Consider the following 27205-nt stretch of genomic DNA (forward strand, 5'->3'; position numbering starts at 1 on the left):
CCTTTCAGCAAGTCATAATCACTGATCACAGATCACCGAAACAAATATAGTAATAAATGAAAAAAATCTGAAATATTGTGAGAATTAAAAGATGTGACACAGAAACATGAAGTGAACAATGCTTTTGGAAAAATGACACTGATAGACTTGCCCCATGCATGGTTTCCACAAACCATCAATTTATAAAAAAGCATAACATCTGTGAAGCACAATAAAATGACATATGCCTGTACATGCACTGGAATATTATTTAGACTTTAAAAAGAAGGAAATTCTGCAAGATGAAAAAACAAGGATGAGCCCTAAGGATATTTTGCTAAATGAAATAGGTCAGTCATAAAAAGACAAATACTGTATGATTTCACATACATAAGGTATCTAAAATAGTCAAATTCATAGAATAAAAATATGAAAAAGTGATTGCCAGGGGCTGGCTGAGAGGGGGGACAAATGAGGAATAACTAATCAATGGAAATAAAGTTTCAGTTAAGCAAAATGAGTAAGTTCATTGTACTTATAGTCACAAAATTGTACACCTAAAAATTTGATAAAAGCCTAGATCTCATATTAAGTATTCTTACCACAGTAAAATTAAATTTGCAGAAAAAAAAGAGTCAATGATGCTATGGGCAACCATAGTAGAAAAGACAGTGCAGAATCTGACAGGCAGATACCTGGAGTTCTAGAGCAAAGGATGCCTTTTCCAGTATAAAATTGCCATTTGGAAATCAGCTCTTGCCAAAATCCTGATCTTTAACTAAATACTGAGCATCTCATCATGAGATATCAAGTAAGTATGTGACTTAAGAGACAAGTGGCTCTGACTCCTATGTCACTTACCTCTGTTACACCAATGCCTCTCCCTCAGCTCACAAATATGGCTTATGGGAAGCCTCCTGAGACCAACTGCCCAGAAGAAAAAAACTCAGGATTGATTAATAGATGGTGCCTTGATATGTTGGGATAGGTTAAAAAAAAAACACTAGTTCCTGCTTTATAGCCACACACAGTGTTCTCTAAAGGACTGTGAGGATAGCAACATCTTCCAGTGGACAGAACCTGGAGTACACTTACTCTTCTTCTTCACTTGGAAGATGGAGTAGTATGAGGTAAGAATATATTCATGGACTCTTGAGTAATTGCAAATGGCTTGGTCAGTTGGTTGGCAGGAGACTAGTAAGAAGACTGAAAGACTTGAGTCATGGAGTTCAGAGGCTGAGACATGTAAAATGGGGCTTTGGAAATGGATAAAAAGTATTCAGAACTTTAGCTATGAAATCTTAACCCAAATAAGATATGCTGAAGATTGTCCATGCTCATTAGACACCTACCACAGAGGAAGCACAGAAAAAGGAGATAGATGGGATAATTTAACCAGTGTAAAACAGTTAACTTCACATAAAAAAAACTGGCATGTTGACAGAGATATAGAGCTGTTCATGAGTCCTACAGCATGGGCTCCCTCTAATCAAGGCTAATATTCCTACAGTGACTGAAATACCTATTTGTGAACACATTCTTTTTATTATTATTATTATTATTAAAGTATCATTGATAAAAAATCATATGAAGGTTTCACATGAACAACATTGTGATTTCAACATTCACAAATATTATGAAGTCCACACTACCCCATCCCTTGCAGTCACTATCTATCAGGGTAGTAAGATACTATAGAGTCATTACTTATCTTCTCTGAATTATATAGTGCCTTCCCAGTGACCTATTTATATTGTGATTGCTAATTATACTTTCCATTAATCCCCTTCTCCCTGCCTCCCAACTTACTTTCTCCAAGCCCTTCCCTTCAGAAAGTGCTAGTACCTTTTTGGAGTCTGTGAGTCTACTTCTGTTCTGTTCCTTCAGTCTTGTTTTGTTACTACACTCCACAAAAAAATGAAATCATTTGGTATTTGTCTTATTCATCCTGGCTTATTTCACTGAGCATTAATACCCTATAGACAAATTGTAGAATTTGTTTTTTTCTTATGGCTGAATAAAATTCCATTGTGCATATGTACCACCTCTTCTTTATCCATTCATCTACTGATGGATGCTTCGGTTGCTTCCATATATTCCCTATTGTTAGTAGTGCTGCAATAAACAGGGGTGCATATATCTTTTTGAATATGGGAACTTGTTTTCTTTGGGTAAATTCCTAGAAGTAGAATTACTAGGTCAAATGGCATTTCTATTTTTAGTTTTCTGAGGAACCTCCAGTTTGCTTTCAACAATGGTTGAACTAATTTATATTCACACCAGCAGTGTAAGAGGGTTCCCCTTTCTCCACATTCTCACCAGCATTTGTTGTTTCTTGTCTGTTGGATGTTGGCCATCCTAACTAGTGTGAGGTGATATTTCACTGAGGTCTGATATTTCAATTCCCGGATGATTAGTGATGTGGACATCTTTTCATGTGCCTGCTGTCCATTCAAATTTCTTCTTTGGAGAAGTGTCTGCTCAGATCCTCTGCCCATTTTTCAATTGGGTTATTTGTTTTTTGGGTGTCAGGCATGTGAGTACTTTATATATTTTGAATGTTAACCCTTACTGGATAAGTCATTTATGAATACATTCTCCCACAATGTATGATGCCTTTTTGTCCTTTGCTGTACATCTTTTTAGTTTTAAGTCCCGTTTGGTCATATCTGATTTTGTTTCCCTTACCTGAGGAGATGTGATCAGGAAAACGTTGCTCATGTTTATATTCAAAAGATTTTTGCCTGTGTTTTTTTCTATTACTTTCACACTTTCATGAATTACATTTGGATCTTTGATCCACATCCAGTTTACTTTTGAATGTGGCATTAGACAATAATCCAGTTACATTCTCTTACATGAAGCTGTCCACTTTGCCAACACACAAGTTGCTGAAGAGGCTGACTTTTCCCTATTTTATATCCATATGGTTCCTTAATTGAATATTAAATTTGACCATATATGCTTGGGTTTATATCTGGGTGTTTATTCTGTTCCATTGATTTATGGGTCTGTTCTTGTGACAGTACCAAATTGTTCTGATTGCTTTGGCTTTGAAGTAGAGCTTGAGGTAAGGGAGCATATCCTCCCAACTTTGCTCTTCTTTCTCAGGATTGCTTTAGCTATTCGGCGTCTTTTGTGGTTCCCCATGAATTTTATAACTCTTTGTTCTAGTTAGTAGAAGAATGCTGTTGGTATTTTGAATAGGGATTGCACTGAATCTGTAGATTGCTTTAGACAGGATAGCCATTTTGACAGTATTAATTCTTCCCATCAATGAGCATGGAATATACTTCCATTTATTGGTATCTTTAATTTTTCTCATGAGTGTCTTGCAGTTTTCACTAAAATGCCCTTTAGCATTATGCCCTCAACCTACATCAAGGATGTTACAAAATACACCTCTATGAAATATATTGTTGTAAATACCATAGGGATATTGTTGAAGATGTTGTTCATCATGTTTCAGTGTCTGCATTAGGAAGCCCAATTGGAATAATTTGTATCAGATTTCAATACTTGCTTTATTCTTATCTTTTTCTGTTTTTTTTTCTGTTGGCACTGGCTGCCAGAGAACTCACAGCTAAATTTGTTATTTACCTATAGCAAATTTATAGAACCTCATTAGCATGCATTTCATGTGCTCATCTAGCTGAATTTTCTTTTGCTATTTACCTTTACTGAGATTTTTTCATGTATCTATATTTAAAATACTATTATTATTTTTATATACGTTGGTAAAAAAGGGTTTCATTTTTAAACAATGAGATATATTTTTCTTTTACTAAGATGTAAGGTAGACATCATTATCCATTAAAAGAAGAAAATGTGGTTCAGTTTTTAAAGTCAGAATTTGAACTACAGCCTGATTCCAGAGGAAATCAGTCTTATGCAAGTCTTATGCACTACTAGCACAGATTCAACTGATAAAATGGCAATAAATGCATTCCAATCAATAACTACCTTAAATGTAAATAGAACGAATGTACCAGTCAAAAAATATAGCATAGGAGAAAGACGGGGAGGTGGAGCCAAGATGGTGGTTATGAGTAGGACAGTGGGAATCTCCTCCCAAAAACATATATACTTTTGAAAATACAACAAATAAATCTAACCCTAAAAGAGAGACCAGAAGACACAGGACAACAGCCAGACTACATTCACACCTGCGAGAACCCAGTGCCTTGTAAAAGGGGTAAGATACAAGCCCCGGCCTGGTGGGACCCGAGCGCCCTTCACCCAAGTTCCTGGCAGGAGGAGAGGAGTCAGAGCGGGGAAGGAGAGGGAGACCAGGACTGCTAATCACCCAGCCCTAGTCATCCACACCAGAGTACAGACACAGTGCATGCATGGAGTGCTGGAAACTGGGGAAACAGGACAGCAAGACCTGTGAGCAGGTCCCGAAGCCAGCGGCCCTGTGACGAAGAAAAGCGAGTGCTTTTTGAAAGTCTTAAAGAGACAGGGATGCAACAGCTGGAAGGAAGCATCCTGGGTCACAGTCCACCAGTTGGAAATTCCAGGGAACTCCGGGTGCACTAACCTCCTGGGCAACAGCTCTGAGAACCCTCACAGAGGTAAACAACCAAAGAGCCCCCCATCCATTACCCCTTCAGGGCCCCACCATAGCAGAGCAGCGACTGGAGGCTGGCCACACCCACAGCAAGGGAGCTTCCTCCATACTGGCCAGGCAAGATACAGAGACCCAGTCTACACACAACTTCCCAACACAAGCCACTAGGGGTCGCAGTTGTCCAGGTAAAGAAAGGCCAGAAACAAGTGAAAAGCCTTAGCTCTCCCAGCTGACAGAAAGCCAATAGCTCACCACAGCGCATATCAACATGAAAAGGCAAGAAAATTTGATCCAGACAAGACTAACCCAGATAGCTTCAATATCTGCTACATCTTCCCTTGAAAAGGAACCCGGGGAGATAGAGTTAACCAGTCTTCCTGAAAAAGAATTCAAAACAAAAGTCATAACCATGCTGATGGACTTGCAGAAAAATATGCAATAACTAAGGAGGGAGAATACAGAAATAAAACAAGCTCTGGAAGGACTTCAAAACAGAATGGATGAAATGAAAGAGACCATTAATGGACTAGAAAACAGAGAACAGGAAGGCAGAGAAGCTGATGCAGAGAGAGATCAAAGGATCTCCAAGAATGAAAGAATTTTAAGAGAACTGAGTGACCAAACAAAACAGAACAATATCCGCATTATAGGGGTACCAGAAGAAGAAGAGAGAGAAAAAGGGATAGAAAGTGTCTTTGAAGAAATAATTGCTGAAAACTTCCCCAAACTAGGGGAGGAAATGGCCTCCCAGACCACAGAGGTACACAGAACTCCCATAACAAGGGATCCAAGAAGGGCAACACCAAGACACATAATAATTAAAATGGCAAAGATCAAAGACAAGGACAAAGAATTAAAGGCAGCCAGAGAGGAAAAAAAAGGTCACCTACAAAGGAAAACCCATCAGGCTATCATCAGACTTCTCAACAGAAACCCTACAGGCCAGAAGAGAATGGCATAATATACTTAATGCAAAGAAACAGAAGAGCCTCGATCCAAGATTACTGTATCCAGCACGATTATCATTTAAATATGAAGGAGGGATTAAACAAATCCCAGACAAGCAAAAGTTGAGGGAATTTGCCTCCCACAAACCACCTCTACAGGGCATCTTACAGGGACTGATCTAGATGGGAGCACTCCTAAGAAGAGCACAGAACAAAACACCCAACATATGAAGAAGGGAGGAGGAGGAATAAGAAGGGAGAGAAATAAAGAATCATCACACCGTGTTCATAATAGCTTAATAAGTGAGTTAAGTTAGACAATAAGATAGTAAAGAAGCTAACCTTGAACCTTTGGTAAACACAAACTTAAAGCCAGCAATGGCAATAAGTACATACATTCAATAATCACCCTAAATGTAAATGGACTGAATGCACCAATCAAAAGACACAGAGTAATAGAATGGATAAAAAAGCAAGACCCATCTATATGCTGCTTACAAGAGACTCACCTCAAACACAAAGACATGTACAGACTAAAAGTCAAGGGATGGAAACAGATATTTCATGCAAACAACAGAGAGAAAAAAGCAGGTGTTGCAATACTAGTATCAGACAAAATAGACTTCAAAATAAAGAAAGTAACAAAAGATAAAGAAGGACATTACATAATGATAAAGGGCTCAGTCCAACAAGAGGATATAACCATTATAAATATATATGCAAGCAATACAGGAGCACCAACATATGTGAAACAAATACTAACAGAATTGAAGGAGGAAATAGAATGCAATGCATTCATTCTGGGAGACTTCAACACACCACTCACTCCAAAGGACAGATCCACCAGACAGAAAATAAGTAAGGACACACAGACTGAACAACACACTAGAACAGATGGACCTAATAGACATCTACAGAACTCTACATCCAAAAGCAACAGGATACACATTCTTCTCAAATGCACATGGAACATTCTCCAGAATAGACCACATACTAGGCCACAAAAAGAGCCTCAGTAAATTCAAAAAGATTGAAATCCTACCAACAAACTTTTCAGACAACAAAGTAATAAAACTAGAAATAAACTGTACAAAGAAAGGAAAAAGGCTCACAAACACACGGAGGCTTAACAACACGTTCCTAAATAATCAACGGATCAATGACCAAATCAAAATGGAGACCCAGCAATATATGGAAACAAATGACAACAACAACACAAAGCCCCAACTACTGTGGCATACAGCAAAAGCAGTCTTAAGAGGAAAGTATACAGCAATCCAGGCATATTTAAAGAAGGAAGAACAATCCCAAATGAATGGTCTAATGTCACAATTATCGAAATTGGAAAAAGAAGAACAAAAGAGGCCAAAGATCAGCAGAAGGAGGGACATAATAAAGATCAGAGAAGAAATAAATAAAATTGAGAAGAATAAAACAATAGCAAAAATCAATGAAACCAAGAGCTGGTTCTTCGAGAAAATAAACAAAATAGATAAGCCTCTAGCCAGACTTATTAAGAGGAAAAGAGAGTCAACACAAATCAACAGAATCAGAAACGAGAAAGGAAAAATGACAATGGACCCCACAGAAATACAAAGAATTATTAGAGAGTACTATGAAAACCTATATGCTAACAAGCTGGGAAACCTAGGAGAAATGGACAACTTCCTAGGAAAATACAACCTTCCAAGACTGACCCAGAAAGAAACAATATCTAAACAGACCAATTACCAGCAACGAAATTGAAGCAGTAATCAAATAACTACCAAAGAACAAAACCATTTGGCCAGATGGGCTGACCTCGGAATTTTATCAGACATACAGAGAAGACAAAATACCCACTCTCCTTAAAGTTTTCCAAAAAATAGAAGAGGAGGGAATACTTCCAAACTCATTCTATGAAGCCAACGTCACCCTAATACCAAAACCAGGCAAAGACCCCACCAAACAAGAAAACTAGAGACCAATATCCCTGATGAATGTAGATGCAAAAATACTCAACAAAATATTAGCAAAGCGAATTCAAAAATACATCAAAAGGATCAAACACCACGACCAAGTGGGATTCATCCCAGGGATGCAAGGATGGTACAACATTTGAAAATCCATCAACATCATCCACCAAATCAACAAAAAGAAATACAAAAACCACATGATTATCTCCATATATGCTGAAAAAGCATTCGACAAAATTAAACATTCATTCATGATAAAAACTCTCAACAAAATGGGTATAGAGGGCAAGTACCTCAACATAATAAAGGCCATATATGATGAACCCACAGCTAAAATCATACTGAACAGCGAGAAGCTGAAAGCTTTTCCTCTGCGATCAGGAACAAGACAGGGATGCCCACCATCCCCACTGTTATTCAACATAGTATTGGAGGTCCTAGCCATGGCAATTAGACAAAACAAAGAAATACAAGGAATCCAGATTGGTAAAGAAGAGGTCCAACTGTCACTATTTGAAAATTACATGATATTGTACATAAAAAACCCTAAAGACTCCACTCCGAAACTACTAGAGCTAATATCGGAATTCAGCAAAGTTGCAGGACACAAAATTAACACACAGAAATCTGTAGCTTTCCTATACACTAACAATAAACTAATACAGAGAGAAATCAGGAAGACAATTACATTCACAATAGCATCAAAAAGAATAAAACACCTAGGAATAAACCTAACCAAGGAAGTGAAAGACCTATACCCTGAAAACTATATGACACTCATAAGAGAAATTAAAGAGGTCACTAACAAATGGAAACTCATCCCATGCTCTTGGTTAGGAAGAATTAATATCGTCAAAATGGCCATCCTGCCCAAAGCAATATACAGATTTGATGCAATCCCTATCAAATTACCAACAACATTCTTCAATGAACTGGAACAAACAGTTCAAAAATTCATATGGAAACACCAAAGACCCCGAATAGCTAAAGCAATCCTGAGAAGGAAGAATAAAGTGGGGGGGATCTCACTCCCCAACTTCAAGCTCTACTACAAAGCCACAGTAATCAAGACAATTTGCTACTGGCACAAGAACAGAGCCACAGACCAATGGAACAGAATAGAGACCCCAAACATTAACCCAAACATATATGGTCAACTAATATTCAATGAAGGGGCCATGGACATACAATGGGGAAATGACAGTCTCTTCAACAGATGGTGCTGGCAAAACTGGAAAGCTACATGTAAGAGAATGAAACTGGATCACTGTCAATCCCCATACACAAAAGTAAATTCGAAATGGATCAAAGACTTGAATGTAAGTCATGAAACCATAAAACTCTTAGAAAAAAACATAGGCAAAAATCTCTTAGACATAAACATGAGTGACCTCTTCTTGAACATATCTCCCCGGGCAAGGGAAACAAACTCAAAAATGAACAAATGGGACTATATCAAGCTGAAAAGCTTCTGTACAGCAAAGGACACCATCAATAGAACAAAAAGTTATCCTACAGTATGGGAGAATATATTTGAAAATGACAGATCCGAAAAAGGGTTGACATCCAAAATATATAAAGAGCTCACACACCTCAACAATCAAAAAGCAAATAATCCAATTAAAAAATAGGCAGAGGAGCTTAACAGACAGTTCTCTAAAGAAGAAATTCAGATGGCGAACAGACACATGAAAAGATGGTCCACATTGCTTGTCATCAGAGAAATGCAAATTAAAAACACAGTGAGATATCATCTCACACCAGTAAGGATGGCTACCATCCAAAAGACAAACAACAACAAATGTTGCCGAGGTTGTGGAGAAAGGGGAACCCTCCTACACTGCTGGTGGGAATGTAAATTAGTTCAACCATTGTGGGAAGCAGTATGGAGGTTCCTCAAAATGCTCAAAATAGAAATACCATTTGACCCAGGCATTCCACTCCTCGGAATTTACCCTGAGAATGCAGCACTCCAGTTTGAAAAAGACAGATGCACCCTTATCTTTATCGCTACACTATTTATGATAGCCAAGATATGGAAGCAACCTAAATGTCCATCAGTAGATGAATGGATAAGAAGATGTGGTACATATACACAATGGAATATTACTCAGCCATAAGTAAAAAACAAATCCTACCATTCACAACAACATGGATGGAGATAGAGGTTATTATACTCAGTGAAATAAGCCAGGTGGAGAAAGACAAGTACCAAATGATTTCACTCATCTGTGGAGTATAAGAACAAAAGAAAACTGAAGGAACAAAACAGCAGCAGAAGCACAGAACCCAAGAATGGACTAATAGTTATGAAAGGGAAAGGGACTGGGGAGGACGGTGGGAAGGGAGGGATAAGGGTGGGAAAAAAAGAAAGGGGGCATTGTGATTAGCATGTAGAGTGTGTGTGGGGCACGGGGAGGGCTGTGCAACACAGAGAAGACCAGTAGTGATTTTACAGCATCTTACTATTTTGATGGACAGTGACTGTGAACGGGGATGTGGGGGGGACTTGGTGAAGGGGGGAGCCTAGTAAACATAATGTCCTTCATGTAAATTAATGATACCAAAATAAAATAAAATAAAAACATATGGTGGGAGAATGGATAAAGAAAAAAGACCCATATATACGCTGCCAACAGGAACTCATTTAGGCCTAAACACATACAGAGACCGAAAGTGGAGGAAATGGAAAAAGATATTTCATGCAAATAATAGGGAGGAAAAAAAACAGAAATAGCAGTACCTATATCAAATATACTTCAAAACAAAGAAAGTAACAAGAGACAAAGAAGGATATTACATAATGATAAAGGAATCAGTCCAACAAGAGGATATAAAAATTATAAATATCTATGGATCCAACATAGGAGCAACTAAATTTGTAAAAGCAAACATTAACAGACCTTAAAGGAAAAATAGACAGCAATTCAATCATATTAGATGATTTTATTGCCCAACATACATCAATGGACAGAACATCCAGAAAGAAAGTAAATAAGGAAACAGAGGTGTTGAATAACACATTAGATGAGATGGAGTTAACACGTATATACAGAACATTCCACCCAAAAGCAGCAGGATACACATTTTTTCCAAGTGTACATGGAATACTCTCCAGAAGAGATCACATGTTAGGACACAAAAAAGAGCCTCAATAAATTCAAAAGAATTGAAATTGTATCAAGCATCTTTCCAGATCATAATATGAAACTAGAAATCAATTACATGATGAATACAAAAAAAAAGGAGTCTAAATAGCATGCTTCTACATAATCAATGGCTCAGTGAACAAATCTGAAAGGAAATCAAACAATAGATGGAGACATGAAAACAGAAATACAACAGTTCAAAATAGGTGGGATGCAGCAACAGCAGTTCAAAGATGGAAATGCATAGCAATATAAGCCTACTTTAAGAAACAAGAAAAATCTAAACTCACAACTAAAGGAACTACAAAAAGAAGAACAAATAAAACCCAAAGTTAGTAGAAGAGACATAATAAAGATCAGAGCAGACAAAAATAGAGAATAAGAAGGAACTAGAAAAAAATTAATGTCTGATTCTTTAAGAAGATAAACAAAATAGACAAATCCCAAGCTAGACTTATCAAGAAAAAAAGGAACAGGACACGCAAAGAATAAAAAAATCAGAACCAAAAATGCAGAAGTTACAACTGACACCATGGAGATACAAAGAATTATTAGAGAATTTTATGAAAAATGATATGCCAATAAATGAGACAACCTAGAAGAAATGGAAAAATTCCTAGAAACATACAGTCTACTAAGACTGACAAGGAAGAAACAAAATCTGAACAAATTATGAGAAACAAAATTGAATTGACAATTAAAGAACTTCAAACAAACAAAAGTCCAGAGCCAGATGGCTTCCTAGCTTAATTCTACCAAACATTTAAGAAGAGCTAACACCCATCCTTCTTAAAGCACTGCAAAATATAGAAGATGATACCAAACATTTAAGAAGAGCTAACACCCATCCTTCTTAAAGCACTGCAAAATATAGAAGATGAGGGACTACTTCCAAACTCATTCTATGAGGCTAGCATCACTCTAATATCTAAATCCGACAAAGAAAATACCAAAAAAAATTATAGATGAATATCCTTGATGGACATAGATGCAAAAATACTGAACAAAATATTAGCAAACCAAATTCAAAAATACATCAAAAGAATCAGCCATCGTGAACAAGTGGGATTTATTTCCAGGATGCAAGGATGGTACAATGTTTGTAAATCAAGCATTGCAATATAGCACATTAATGAAAGGAAGGCTACAACCATATGATCATCTCCATAGATGCTGAAAAAGCATATGAAAAAATTCAACATCCATTTATGATTAAAACTCTCAACAATATGGGTGTAGACAGAACGTACCTCAACATAATAATGGCCATATACAACAAACCCACAGCTAGTGCCCACTTTCACCATTTTTATTCAACATACTACTGGAAATCCTAGCCATGGCAATCAGACAAGAAAAAAAGAAAGAAAAAAGGCATCCAAATTACTAAGGAAGAAGTAAAATTGTCACTGTTTGCAGTTGACATGATACTATATATAGAAAACCCTAATGACTACACCAAAAAACTATCAGAACCACTAACTGGATTAAGCCAAGTTGCCAGATACAAATCAATAATATACAGAAATCTGTAGCATTCATATATGCTAACAATGACCTAGCAGAAAGAGAAATCAGGAAACCAATTTCATGTACAATTGCATCAGAAAGAATAAAATACCTAGCAATAAACCTAACCAAAGAGGTGAAATACCTGTACTCTGAAAACTATAAGATATTCATGAAAGTAACTGAAGAAGACACAAATAAATGAAATCTATACCATTTTCATGCATAGGAAAAAACAATATTGCCAAAATGGCTATCCTACCCAAAGCAATTTAGAAATATAAAGCAATCCCTATCAAAATACCAACACCATTTTTCAATGAACTAAATCAAATAATCCTAAAATTTAAATGGAACCACAAAAGACTCTGAATACCCAAAGCAATCTTGAGAAACAAGAACAAGGCTGGGGGTGTCATGCTCCCTGACATCAAGCTCTACTGCAAAGCTACAGTATTCAAAACAGTATGGCACTGGCACAAAACAGACCCATAGATCAAAAGAAAACAACAGAGAGCCCAGAAATGAAATCACACATATATGATAAATTAATATATGACAGAGGAGCCATGAGCACACAATGAGGAAAAGGTAGTCTCTTCAATAATTGGTGGACAGCTACATGCAAGAGAATGAAACTGAATTACTGTCTAACTCTATACACAAAAGTAAACTTGAAATGGATTAAATACCTAAATATATATCACAGAACCATAAACCTCTTAGAACAGAGGCAAAAATCTCTTGAACATAAGCATGAGTAATTTTTTTCTGGACATGTCTCCCCAAGCAAGGGAAATAAAAACAAAATTAAAGTGTGGGTCTACATCAAATTAAAAAGCTTCCGCACACCATCAACAAAACAAAAAGGCACCCTACATTATGGGAGAATATTTTTGTATATGATATATCTGATAAAGGGTTAACATCCAAAATATATAAAGAAGACATGCATCTGAACACCAAAAAACAAATAATCTGATTAAAAAATAGCCAGAGGACCTAAATAGATACTTTTCTAAAGAAGACATACAGATAGCTAACAAGCACCTGAAAAGATGCTCCACATTACTAATCAAAAGGGAAATGCAAATCAAAACCACAATGAGATACCACCTTACACTTCACTTATATGTGAAATCTAAAAACAAAACAAAACAGAATGAACAAAATAGCAGTAGAATCATAGGCACTGAGAAGCGATTGGTAGTTACCATGTTGGAGGGTTAGGGTGGGTGAGTGAAGTAGATGAAGGGGTCAAAGAGACACAAAATCTCAATCATAATACAAATTAGTCATGGGGCTGAAAGTACAACATAGAGAATATAGTCAGTAGTTCTGTAACATCTTTCTATGTTGATAAATTAACCATACTAGTTGTGGTGAGGATGTAATGTGTATAACTGCTGAGTCACTATGTTGCATACTTTAAGCCAATATCATATTGTATATCACCTATACTTCAAGAAAAAATATCAAAGAATAATAGTACTTAAGATTAAACTAAGTAATAAAATGATGAACTTAGAGAGGCCAATATGACTGGCATCCCTATAAAAAAGGAATATTTAGAGAAAGACATGGAAACAGAAAACATGGCATGTGAAGATGAAAGCAGAGATCAGAATGATCTTCTACAAACTAGGAGAAACGTGGAATGGACTCTTCCTCAAAGCCCTTAGAAGGAACGAACCCTGCCAACACTTTGATCTCATACTTCCATCCTCTAGAACCATGGGACAATAAATTTCCACTGTTTAAGCCACTCAGTTTTTGGTTCTTTGTTAGGGCAACCCTCACAAACTAAAACAACATGGAATAAACAAAGAACACAACTTTGCATATACAAGTTTTCAATTGTTGGTATAAACAACCAATGTTCTTATGGTTCAGAGAACTGTCATAATAACTGACATTGACATGTCCCTTCAAGCATAGACATACACACACACACACACACACACACACACACACATATGCATGCACATTATTCCAAACCAAAAGTAATTAATCATTATTTATAAAATAAAATTATGTTTATCTTTCTCATTACTTTCAACATATTCTGAGTACCTACTATGTGCCATTCAGAGTATGAGGCCCCCAGCATAAAGAAGTTAACAAGATCCAACCTCTACTGGATGGGAATTTATAATCAACTCCTGATCTCCCCTCCAGAATACCCACAGAATTTGTTGACTGTGATGCAGTATTACTTTTGCTGTTTTGTTCGTGTTCAATTGTTTCTGTTCTCTGATTATTTCTTTATAGGGAAGAATCCTCTCACAAAGACTACATTCTGTGAGCATGCCATACAGAGCTAGGTATATAGTATACATTCAATGTATAATGATTTACACTATAGTCAAATATGAAAGGAATAATATCTTGAAAAGTATTTTATAAAATATCAGGAACTATAGAAATATTCATTAGTATTACCATTAAAATTCTAATCATTTACAGCCACAAAAATGTAGCATTTAATTATTTAGTATTCCCAAGTTAACCTTCAAAATATATTTTTCCCTGGTAACTTATTCCATTATGATGAAATAGTAAATGGGCTGAATCACAGTTAATGCTCAGGTGGAAACTGGATTCTTAAAAAACCTAATCCTCACCAGACAAGCTCAAAAGCAAAGGTCTTTAATATACTCACCACTTTCAAAGCAAGCATCAAAGATAAGATGTCCTTTCTTGGGCTGTCCACAGTATCCAGATGGAAGCACCATATATTTGCTCATATTCCCTCCGATGGCATCATCATTTCCCATATCATTGCCTATTTTTCAAAAGATTTGCTCATGTTAAACAGAAAGGAAAAGTAATACAAGTTCAATAATACTTTATCATTAATTTTTCCCCTTCTCCTGTCAGTGCTTATTCAGACAGTTAAGAAATTAACTACAAATTCTTGCAGAGTAGAGAGTTGATACATTTCTATATACTAATTTTCTATGACTGAAAGCAATCAGCTTAATCCCTTTAGCCTGAGTTTCTCTCATCCATAAAAAAGGAATGGTATGAAAAGTTTCCAATATGGCTACTGAAATCAAAAAGATATTCATTTAACTGCATCAAATATTTAATAAATGATAATATATTTTACTTGTCACAAAAATTTTGTCAATTATTTAATTTGAATAAAGCAATAATTCTTTAACATTAACCTTTCTAATGTTCCATCATCACAAATACCACTAAGAACTACTGAATTAGCATAGAATTTACATTTCCTAAGAGGAACTTTGAGCTTTGGAAGTTTCACTTCCACCTAGAAAGTTGGAAAGATCATCACCTCCACCTTAACAAGAAATATCCCAATAAAGAACAAAGTTATAACTTCTAAAAATGTATCAGAAAACTGAAATTACAGGGCAACCAATAATCTGATATCCAAGGAAAGTCAGGCCCCACCAAAAAAAATGGGAAGCAAGCATCGACTCATCTTTGGCAAAGGACAGGAGAAAGAAGTTCTGGGTGCCATACAAGTGAATAAAAAGAATTAAACTATATATTTTTTAATTATTAAAGGTCAAATGTCAGAATCGAGAGAGTAGAACCCCTGATAGTCATAAGAACAAAGGGAATGCAAACCCACCAGCAGTCTTCTATATAGGCCTCCATTGGGTGTTTAAGAGAAAGAACAGAAGCAGGGCAGAAGACTAGAAAATACCTTTCTTTGTGATGCAGGCCTGGAGAATGGGTGTGCCCTCTTTTATAGACAAGGCATAAAAAAAACCCACCAATACCTTGGGCAAGGGAAATAAAATAAAAAATGAATAAATGGGACTACATCATGCTCAAAAGCTTCTGTACAGCAAAGGACACCATCAGCAGAACAAAAAGGCATCCTACAGTATGGGATAAAATATTTGTAAATGACATATCCGACAAGGGGTTAACATTCAAAATATATAAAGAACTCACATGCCTCAAAACCCAAAAAGCAAATAACCCTATTAAAAAGTAGGCAGAGGATATGAACAGACACTTTTGCAAAGAAGAAATTCAGATGGCCAACAGGCACATGAAAAGATGCTCCACGTCACTAATTATCAGGGAAATGCAAATTAAAACCACAATGAGATATCACCTCACAATGGTTAGGATGGCCAGCATAGAAAACACTAGGAACAATAAATGCTAGTGAGGATGCAGAGAAAGGGGAAACCTGCTACACTGCTGGTGGGAATGTAAACTAGTTCAACCATTATAGAAAGCAATATGGAGGTTCCTCAAAAAACTAAAAATAGAAATACCATTTGACCCGGGAACTCCACTCCTAGAAACTTACCCAAAGAAAACAGCTTCTCAGATTCAAAAAGACATATGCACCCCTATGTTTATCACAGCACTATTTACAATAGCCAAGATATGGAAGCAACCTAAGTGTCCATCAGTAGATGAATGTATAAAGAAGATGTGGTACATATACACAATGGAATACTATTCAGCCATAAAAAAGAAACAAATCCTACCATTTGCAACAACATGGATGGAGCTGGAGGACATTATGCTCAGTGAAATAAGCCAGGCAGAGAAGGACAAATACCAAATTATTTCCCTCATTTGTGGAGTATAACAACAAAGCAAAACTGAAAGAACAAAATAGCAGTAGACTCACAAACTCCAAGAAGGGACTAGTAGTTACCAAAGGGGAGGGGTGGGGGAGAGCAGGTGGGGAGGAAGGGAGAAGGGGATTGTGGAGTATCAGGATTGGTGCACATGGTGTGTATGGGGTCACAGGGAAGACAGTGTAGCTCAGAGAAGACAAATAGGTACTCTGTGGCATCTTACTACATTGATGGACAGTGACATTGCAATGGGGTATGGGAGGGACTTGATAATAAGAGTAAATGTAATAACCACCTTGTTTTTCTTGTGAAACCTTCATAATAGTGTATTTCAATGATACCTTAATAAAAAAAAACAGCTGATAACAGAATAGATGGGGGGAAAAAACAAAAACACCAGTATGCTTTTCCCTTTTAGAAAAAAAGGCCTTAAGCCACTGGGGAGGAAAAGCAAACCTTGTAATCCCAGTGCACAAGTGAAACCCACTGCAGACGGAAGAGTATAAAAGAAAAAAATCCTCTATCTCTGAGAGGGGGGCAGAAAACTGTCTTACAAAGGACCCATCAAAAGTTCAAGGCAGAGTTGAAAGAGGAAGGAGAGGTGGGATCACCGAAAAAACTTAATTCCAAGACCAGAGCATATACGCCCTGCCTAAGTCTGACGCTAGAGCAGAACAACAGAAATACTCCTGCTCCCTCAACATCAAGAAAGCCAGCATGAATAATGAACTATCACAATCTACTTCTAGAGTAGGTACAAAAAGCATGCAAATGAACTCCTTCTAGGTAGAAGCAGAGAAGGACAAAAGTTTAATGTGGAGCAGAACATTGAGGAAAAACCCCTAAGCACCCTAGATCTTTCTCTCAGAAATAAAGTGACAGAAGAATTTGAAGCCTGTGGGAAACTGAAGGTAACCACAGCAACAATGACACTAAGCCTAGCTTAACTCCTGACTTTATTGACATAAACTATCACACAAACAACCTAGGAGAAATGTATCCATTTCCAGTGACAAACAGTATTTATATCATTCTCTACTGTTCTAATAGATAGCCAGTATGCAATAAAAAATTGTGGGAAATATAAAAACTCAAAAAATAAAATAACCTACTGTCTAGGAAGAAAGCAATAAACAGAATTACATCCAGAAATGACAATATATTGGAGTTATAGACAATGAATTTCTCACATTCTCTCTGATGGCATCATCATTTCCCATATCACTGCCCATTTTTTTTAAATTTGCTTATGCTAAGCAGAAAACAAAATGTATTTAGTAAAAGAAGTCTAATAAAAATATTATTACCATTAATTTTCCCCCTTCTCCTGTCATTTAATGCTTATTCAGGCAGAGATAAAGATAAAATAACTAAGTTTAGTATGTTAAAGCTTCTGGTGGAAATTTTAGAACCAGTGAAGATATCCTTCAAAAACTAAGATAATAATAAAGGTATTTTTAGAAAAACAAAGCTGGGAGAATTCATTATAAGCAATGTGATATAACAAGAAATGCTAAAATTCTTCAGGCAGAAGGAAAATGATACCAGACATAAGATCCACACAAAGAAATTAAGGACTCCAGAAATAATATTGATGAAGGTAAAAATAAATGTTCTTGTTCTTAATACTCAAAAGATAAATTGCTGTCCGAAGAAAAATAGTGGCAATGTATTGTGGGTTCATCCCACATGTAAAAACTTGAAAATTATTAGAATGATAAATATTGTTATGTACACTTTACCACAATAAAAAAACACCCTAAAACATGAAATAAAAGCAAAGTGTTAAAGTGGACAGATCAAAAAACATATACAGGAGACTATCTGTGTATACTTACGGTAGGCAAGGTTTTCTTACATAAGATATAAAAATCACATATCATGAAAAAAAGTTATAACCTGTGTTTTATCAAATTAAAAATCTCTGCTCTTTGAAAGGCATCACTAATTTTTTTTTAAGTTAAGCCATAGAGAAAATACTTACAAAACACATATCTGACAAAGGACTGTATTTAGAACACATAAGATTTTATCAGAAATTTCCCCAAAGATATATGGATGTCAAATAAGTTCAAGAAAAGCCGGTAGACCTCATTGACAGAGAAATGCAAATTGAAATCACAATAAGATTACTACACACCTATTAAAAGGCTAAAATCAAACAAACTAACCAAACTAAGGGTTGATAATGATGCAAAGCAATTGAAACTTTCATGCATTATTACAGAAATATAAAATGGTTAAAGCCAGTTTGAAAAATAGTTTGGTACTATGTTATAAAATTAAATATACTCTTTATACCCCTGAAATTCCACTCAGGTTTTATCCAAAAGATGTGAAAACAGATGTTCATGAAAAAACTAGCACATGAATGTTTATAGCATTTTTGTTCATAATCACCCCAGAATTAGAAATAATCCAAATGGCTTCAACCAATGAATGTTTAAACAGTGGTACATCTATATGATAGAATACTAATCAGCAATAAAATGGAAATAAAAGTCAGTGGTTGCTGGACACTGTAGGTAAGGAGAGTGGTTGACTCAAATGTCATCAAAAATTTTAATTCTTCTTTGACCCCTGACTATCCCAGCAAAGTTACATGTACCTTCCTCTAATCTTCCAGAGGAATGTGTATGCATGCATGTACGTTTGGAAGGGGATGTCTGCAACAGCGACTTGAAAACTTTTCCAGAAAACTCCTTGAGGTCCTCACCAGGATAGTGGATGGGAAGGAAGCTGCTAATACAACTACAAGCACCAAGAGTAATGAGTAATAGACCCACACCTTCACCATGAACAACTAGAAAACTGGACAAATATGTATGAAACAACTCTTTTCAGTCTTGGACAAACAGTGTCAAACTGATGCCTGAAATAAATGAGGTGATCCTGATACAGTCCTGGCTTTTAGATTAGTGAAACTTTCTAGAAGATGGTACAGGCAGAGGGTTCCCAATCACAACAGGGTGATTTCCTAAACTGAGAAGAAGTAAATAAATTTGGAGAGGCTGAAGAAGCTTCAACTTGAAGGTCAGACTATTGAAGAAGAGCCAGAGCATGAAAGATCTTCAAAAGGTCTAAAGACTTTGGCTGAATGCTAAGTTATGTATGGTGAAAATTCGTGATACCAGGCAAAGAATGACCAGGAGGTTGCAGACTAAATAATTTCCAAAATACACAAGTCTGGGAAATAGTCAAGTTGAAACCAACTGGAGTGAAAAATCATATTGAAAACTCAAGGCCTTGGAATGCTGGATTAAAAATGGCAGCGTGAGAGGAGAGACAGAGGATTCCTCCTAAAACCACATACAATATGAAAATATAATTAATACAACTGATCCTGAAAGAGCAACAATAAGAGGACTGCAACAGACTGCATACACCTGGAGAAAAGAGCAGACCTCATGGATCAGGGTAACGTACCAAAGCTGTGTGGCCTGGTGGGATCCAAGCCCTTACCTCACCCCAGCTCACCAGTGAGAGGAAGAGAAATGGAACTGGGAGGGAGTGAAGGCCTGATATTGCTGAACACCTAACTCTGGAGATCTGCTCTGGGAGCACAAACCTACATTTCAAGGAGCTTTCATGATATTGTCATAACTAGGGGATTGGAAAGCTAAAACAGGCAGAATTCCTGGAGAGACTGAGATTCCAGCCACTTGTGGAAAGCAGGGATCCATATCCAGCTGCTCTGGGATGAAAGAAAGGTGGGAAGTCTGAGAGACTTCCTAACAAGGAAGCACTTAGCAAGTGGCCTGCTAAAGGTACAGGGATTGCACAGAGCTTGCTGCTCAGGAGAAAGGACAAGTAGACAAAATTTTCCAGGTGCACTTGGCCCAGCAGGTTGGGAACTTTCACGATCTTCAGGTGCCCCAGCTCTCTGGCTGGCTACATGGTTCCAAGGACTCCTCCATGAAATGCAGCCTACTGACCATTTCTCCTGGCTAGCCCCACATAGATCGCAAACTGGCAAACTCTACCCTGGGGTTATACCAGCCAGAAGAAAGATCTGTCTACAGCAACTACAAATGCAAAGCATAGAAGCTTATACCTGTGTGCTTGGCCCACTGGTTCTGGCAGTGGAGACAGGCATACCAGCCAGGAAGCAGGAAACAACTCTTTCCTCCCACCAGGCACCAATACCACTCCCCTGTGACCCATGACTTTGCTTCAAGGGCTGAGCAGCTCCAGAGAGTAGAGCTTCTGGACACTAGACGGCACCATATACAAATATGAAATGCCAAAGGAACCTGGTACAGAGTAGAATTAATATAACCCCTGAGAAAGATGAAATGGACCTCATGACTCTTCCTGAAAGGGAGTTCAAAATAAAAATTATTAACATGCAAATGGAGGAGCGGAAAGATATTCAAGAACTCAGGAATAAATTCCAGTCAGAGATCCAATCATTGAAGAGCACAATGGAAGGTATTAAAAGCAGATTGGATATGGTGGAGGAGATGATACATGAAATAGAAACTACAGAAGAGGAATACAAAGAAGCTGAGGCACAGAGAGAAAAAAAGGATCCCTAAGAATGAAAGAATATTGAGAGAACTGTGTGACCAATCCAAATGGAACAATATTCACAATATATGGGTACCAGAAGAAGAAGAAGAGAGAGAAAGGGATAGAAAGTGTCTTTGATGAGGTAATTGCTGAAAACTTCCCCAATCTGGGGAAGGAGACAGTCTCTTAGACTGGACATGCACAGATCTCCCAACACAAGGGACCCAAGGAAGACAATACCAAGACATATACTAATTAAAATGGCAAAGATCAAGGATAAGGACAGACTATTAAAAGCAGCCAGAGAGAGAAATAAGATCACATACAAAGGAAAGTCCATCAGGCTAACATCAGACTTCTCAGCAGAAACCTTACAGGCCAGAAGGGAGTGGCATGATGTATTTAATGCCATGAAGTACAAGGGCCTGGAACCAAGATTATTTTATCCAGCAAGATTATCATTTAAATTTGAAGGAGGGATTAAACAATTTACAGATTAGCAAAAGCTGAGAGAATTTACCTCCCACAAACCATCTCTACAGTCAATTTTGGAGGGACTGCTATAGATGAAAGTGTTCCTAAGATTTAATAGCTGTCAGCCAAGGTAATAAAACCACAGTAAAGAAAGTACAACAGCTAATTACAAAGCAAATGCAAAATTAAATTAACTATCCCCAAAGTCAATCAAGGGATAGACAAAGAGTACAGAATATGATAACTAATATATAAAGAATGGAGGAAGGAGAAAAAGGAGGATAAAAAGAAAAGAACCTTTAGATTGTGTTATAACAGCATATTAAGTGAGTTAAGTTAGACTCTTAGATAGTAAGGAAGTTAATCTTGAACCTTTGGTAACCACGAATCTAAAGCCTGCAATGGTAATAAGTACATATCTATCGATAATCACCATAAATGTGAATGGACTGAATGCACCAATCAAAAGACATAGAGTCACTGAATGGATAAAAAAGCAAGACTCATCTATATGCTGCCTACAAGAGACTCACTTTAAACCCAAAGACATACACAGACTAAAAGCGAAGGGATGGAAAAAGATATTTCATGCAACTAGTAGAGAGAAAAAAGCAGGAGTTGCAGTACTTGTGTCATACAAAATAGGCTTCAAAACAAAGAAAGTAACAAGACACAAAGAAAGACATTACATAATGATAAAGGGGTCAATCCAACAAGAAGATATAACCACTATAAATATCTACGCTCCCAAAACAAGAGCACCAAACACTAACTAAATTAAAAGGGGAAATACAATGCAATGCATTCATTCTAGGAGACTTCAACACTCCACTCACTCGGAAGGACAGATCAACCAGACAGAAGATAAGTAAAGAGACAGAGGAACTGAACAACACACTAGAACAGATGGACCTAACAAACATCTACAGAACTCTACACCCAAAAGAAGCAGAATACACACTCTTCTCAAGTACACATGGAACATTTTCAAGAATAGATCATATTCTAGGCCACAAAAAGAGTCTCAGTAAATTCAAAAAGATTGAAATTGCACCAACTAGTTTCTCAGACCACAAAGGTATGAAACTAGAAATAAATTAGGCAAAGAAAATGAAAAATCACACAAATACATGGAGGCTTCACAACATGCACCTAAATAACCAATGGATAAATGACCAAATAAAAAAAGAGAGATCAAGCAATATACGGAGACAAATAACAACAATAATTCAACAGCACAAAACCTGAGGGACACAGCCAAGGCTGTGCTAAAAGGAATGTATATTGTAATACAGACCTACCTCAGGAAAGAAGAGCAATCCCACATAAGCAGTCTAAACTCACAATTAATGAAACTAGGAAAAAAACAAATGAGGCCTAAAGTCAGTAGAAGGAGGGACATAATAAAGAGTAGAGCAGAAATAAATAAAGTCAAGAAAAATAAAACAATAGAAAGAATCAATGAAAGCAAGAGCTGGTTATTCAAGAAAATAAACAAAATAGATAAACTCTTGGCCAGACTTATCAAGAAAAAAAGAGAGTCTACACACATAAAAAGAATCAGAAATGAGAAAGGAAAAATCACTATGGACACCACAGAAATAAAAAGAATTATTAGAGAATACTATGAAAAATGATATGCTAACAAACTGGATAACCTAGAAGAAATGGACAACTTTCTAGAAAAATACAACCTTCCAAGGCTGACCAAGGAAGAAACAGAAAGTCTGAACAGACCAATTACCAGCAACAAAACTGAACTGGTAATTAGAAAACTACCTAACAACAAAACACCTGGACCAGATGGTTTCACCACTGAGTTTTATCAAACATTTAGAGAAAACCTAATACCCATTCTCCTTGAAGTTTTCCAAAAAATAGAAGAGAACAGAATACTTCCAAACTCATTCTATGAGGCCAGAATCACTCTAATACCAAAACCAGGTAAGGTCAACACAGAAAAAGAAAATTACAGACCAATATCACTGAAGAACATAGATGCAAAAATACTCAATAAAATATTAGCAAATCGAATTCAAAAATACATCAAAAAGATCATTCATCATGATCAAGTAGGATTTATTCCAGGGATGCAAGGATGATACAACATTTGAAAATCCATCAACATCACCCATTACATCAACAAAAAGGACAAAAACTACATGATCATCTCCATAGATGCTGAAAAAGCATTCAACAAAATTCAACATCCATTCATGATAAAAACTCTCAACAAAATGGGTATAGAGGGCAAGTACCTCAACATAATAAAGGCCATATATGACAAACCCACAGCCAACATTATATTTAACAGAGAGAAGCTGAAAGCTTTTCCTTTAAGATTGGGAACAAGACAAAGATGCCCACTTTCCTCACTTCTATTAAACATAGTACTGGAGGTCCTAACCATGGCTATCAGACAACACAAAGAAATAAAAGGCACCCAGACTGGCAAGGAAGAAGTCAAACTGTCCCTGTTTGCAGATAACATGATATTGTACATAAAAAACCTTGAAGAATCCACTCCAAAACTGTTAGATCTAATATCTGAATTCAGCCAAGTTGCAGGATACAAAACTAATACACAGAAATCTGTGGCATTCCTATACACTAACAATGAACTAGCAGAGAGAAAAATCAGGAAAACAATTGCATCAAAATGAATAAAATACCAAGGAATAAACCTAACTAAGGAAGTGAAAGATCCATACCCTGAAAACTACAAGACACTCATGAGAAATTAAAGATACCAATAAATGGAAACACATCCCATGTTCATGGATAGGAAGAATTAATATGATCAAAATGGCCATCCTGCCTAAAGCAATCTACAGATTCAATGCAATCCCTATCCAAATACCACCAGCATTCTTCAATGAACTAGAGAAAATCATCCTAAAATTCATATGGCACCATGAAAGACCCTGAATAGCCAAACCAATCCTGAGAAGGAAGAACAAAGCAGGAGGAATTATGCTCCCAACTTCAAGCTCTACTACAAAGTCACAGTAATCAAGACAATTTGGTACTGGCCCAAGAACAGACCCATAGACCAATGGAACAGACTAGAGAGCCCAGATATAAACCCAACCATATATGGTCAATTAATATATGATAAAGGAGCCATGGATATTCAATGGGTAAATGACAGCCTCTTCAACAGCTGGTGTTGGCAAAACTGGAAAACTACATACAAGAGAATTAAACTGGATTATTGTTTAACCTCACACAAAAAAGTAAACTCAAAATGGATTAAAGACTTGAACGCAAATCATGAAACCATAAAAGTCTTAGAAGACAACAACGGCAAACATCTCCTGAAATAAGCATGAGCAACTTCTTTCTGAACCCATCTCCTCGAGAAAGGGAAACAAAAGCAAAAATGAACTCATGGACTACATCAAACTAAAAAGTTTCTGTACAGCCAAGGACATCATCAACAGAACAAAAAGGCATCCTACAGTATTGAAGAATATACTTGTAAATGACATATCCGACAAGGGGTTAACATCCAAAATATATAAAGAACTTACATGTCTCAACACCCAAAAAGCAAATAACACAATTAACAAATGGGCAGAGGATATGAAGAGACAATTCTCCAAAGAAGAAATTCAGATGGCCAACAGACACATGAAAAGATGCTCCACATCACTAATCATCAGGGAAATGCAAATTAAAACCATAATGAGATATCACCTCACACCAGTAAGGATGGCCAGCATCGAAAAGACTAAGAACAACAAATGCTGGTGAGGATGTAGAGAAAGGGGAACCCTCCTACACTGCTGGTGGGAATGTAAGCTAGTTCAACCATTGTGGAAAGCAATATGGAGGTTCCTCAAAAAACTAAAAGTAGAAATACGATTTGACCTGGGAATCACACTCCTAGGAATTTACCCAAAGAATACCACTTCTCAGATTCAAAAAGACATATGCACCCCTATGTTTATCACAGCACTATTTACAATAGCCAAGATATGGAAGCAACCTAAGTGTCCATCAGTAGATGAATGTATAAGGAAGATGTGGTACATATACACAATGGAATACTATTCAGCCATAAGAAAGAAACAAATCCTACCATTTGCAGCAACATGGATGGAGCTGGAGGACATTATGCTCAGTGAACTAAGCCAGGCAGAGAAAGACAAATGCAAAATGATTTCCCTCATTTGTGGAGTATAACAATGAAGCAAAACTGAAGGAACAAAACAGCAGCAGACTCAGAGACTCCAAGAATAAAGTATTGTTTACCAAAGGGGAGGGGTGTGGGAGGGTGGGTGGGGAGGGAGAAGGGGATTGAGGGGTATTATGTTAAGTACATATGGCGTGGGGGATCACAGGGAGAAAAGCGTAGCACAGAGAAGGCACATAGTGCATCTGTGTCATCTTGCTGCACTGATGGACAGTGACTGCATTTAGTTATGGGTGGGGACTTGATAATATGGGTAAATGTAGTAACCACATTGTTTTTTCATGTGAAACCTTCATAGGAGTGTATATCAATCATACCTTAATAAAAATTTTTTAAAAAAAGAAAAGAAAACTCAGGGCCTTAAGTAGAGATCGCAGAAAGGTACTAGCCATCAACACTGGGTAAATGAAATTTGAAATACAGTACTACTTATAATAGCATTAAAATAAAATACCCAGCTTTAATTCAACAAATTATGTGCAAGTACTGTTTATTGAAAACTAAAAAGTATTGCTGATAAACATTAAGGAAGATACAATTAAATTACAAGATATACCATGTTCAGATTAGAAAATTCATTATTGTTAATATGACAACTTTCCAAAATTTGATTTCTAGACTACATGCAATCCCAATAAAAATCTCAACAGCTTTTTTTACAGAATTCAACAAGCTGATTATAAAATTTACACAGACCTGGAATAGCAATATAATTTTGAAAAATAAGAAAAATGTTGGAGTACTTATATCTCATGATAACAAGACTTACTTTAAAGCTACAGTAATCAAAACGAGTAGTATAGGAATCAGGATAGTCATATAAATCAGTGGATCACAAGAGTGCAGAAATACATCTACACACATATAGTCAAGTAAGTTTCAACAATGGTACAATGGTAACTTAATCTGGAAATAATAGTCTATTCAACAAATAATGCTTAAAGAACTAGACATTTAGGGGAAAAAAGAACCTCACATATATATGATGGTGGTAGAGATTATATGGGTGTCAATTTCATAATTGCCAAAAATCTTATCTTATACAGTTAAATTATGTTCCATTATATGCAAATGATACTTTGATAAATTTCATAAATGTTTAAAAGAAGGAAAAATTGATTTCATGTCACAGAATTAATTCCACCTGTATATATGTAGGTATTTAAAAGAAAAGTAAAATTGTTCTGAGTCATATCCCTTAAACTCTGTTCTCATTTCCTATGTGCAAATGTTACTAAACATTTCTGTTTTCAGTTTACCAGGTATCATTTCACAGTGTCTTTATATTTCTATATCTCCATTTATCAATATCAAATGATATCTATTGACACA

At 36.5% G+C, this 27205-nt stretch overlaps 1 protein-coding gene across 2 annotated transcripts in view; it reads right to left on the minus strand.

The window, feature by feature from the left end:
- AGBL4 (AGBL carboxypeptidase 4) overlaps positions 1-27205 on the minus strand; it is a 1371246-nt gene that overhangs the window by 1179660 nt on the left and 164381 nt on the right. For both annotated transcript variants that reach the window (XM_057500192.1, XM_036892951.2), the window contains exon 2: positions 14772-14894. In XM_057500192.1, the coding sequence (XP_057356175.1) occupies positions 14772-14894 (123 nt within the window). The remainder of the gene's footprint in view (positions 1-14771; positions 14895-27205) is intronic.

This window comes from Manis pentadactyla, chromosome 4 (genome assembly GCF_030020395.1).
Source record: "Manis pentadactyla isolate mManPen7 chromosome 4, mManPen7.hap1, whole genome shotgun sequence".
Classification (NCBI taxonomy): Eukaryota; Metazoa; Chordata; class Mammalia; order Pholidota; family Manidae; genus Manis; species Manis pentadactyla.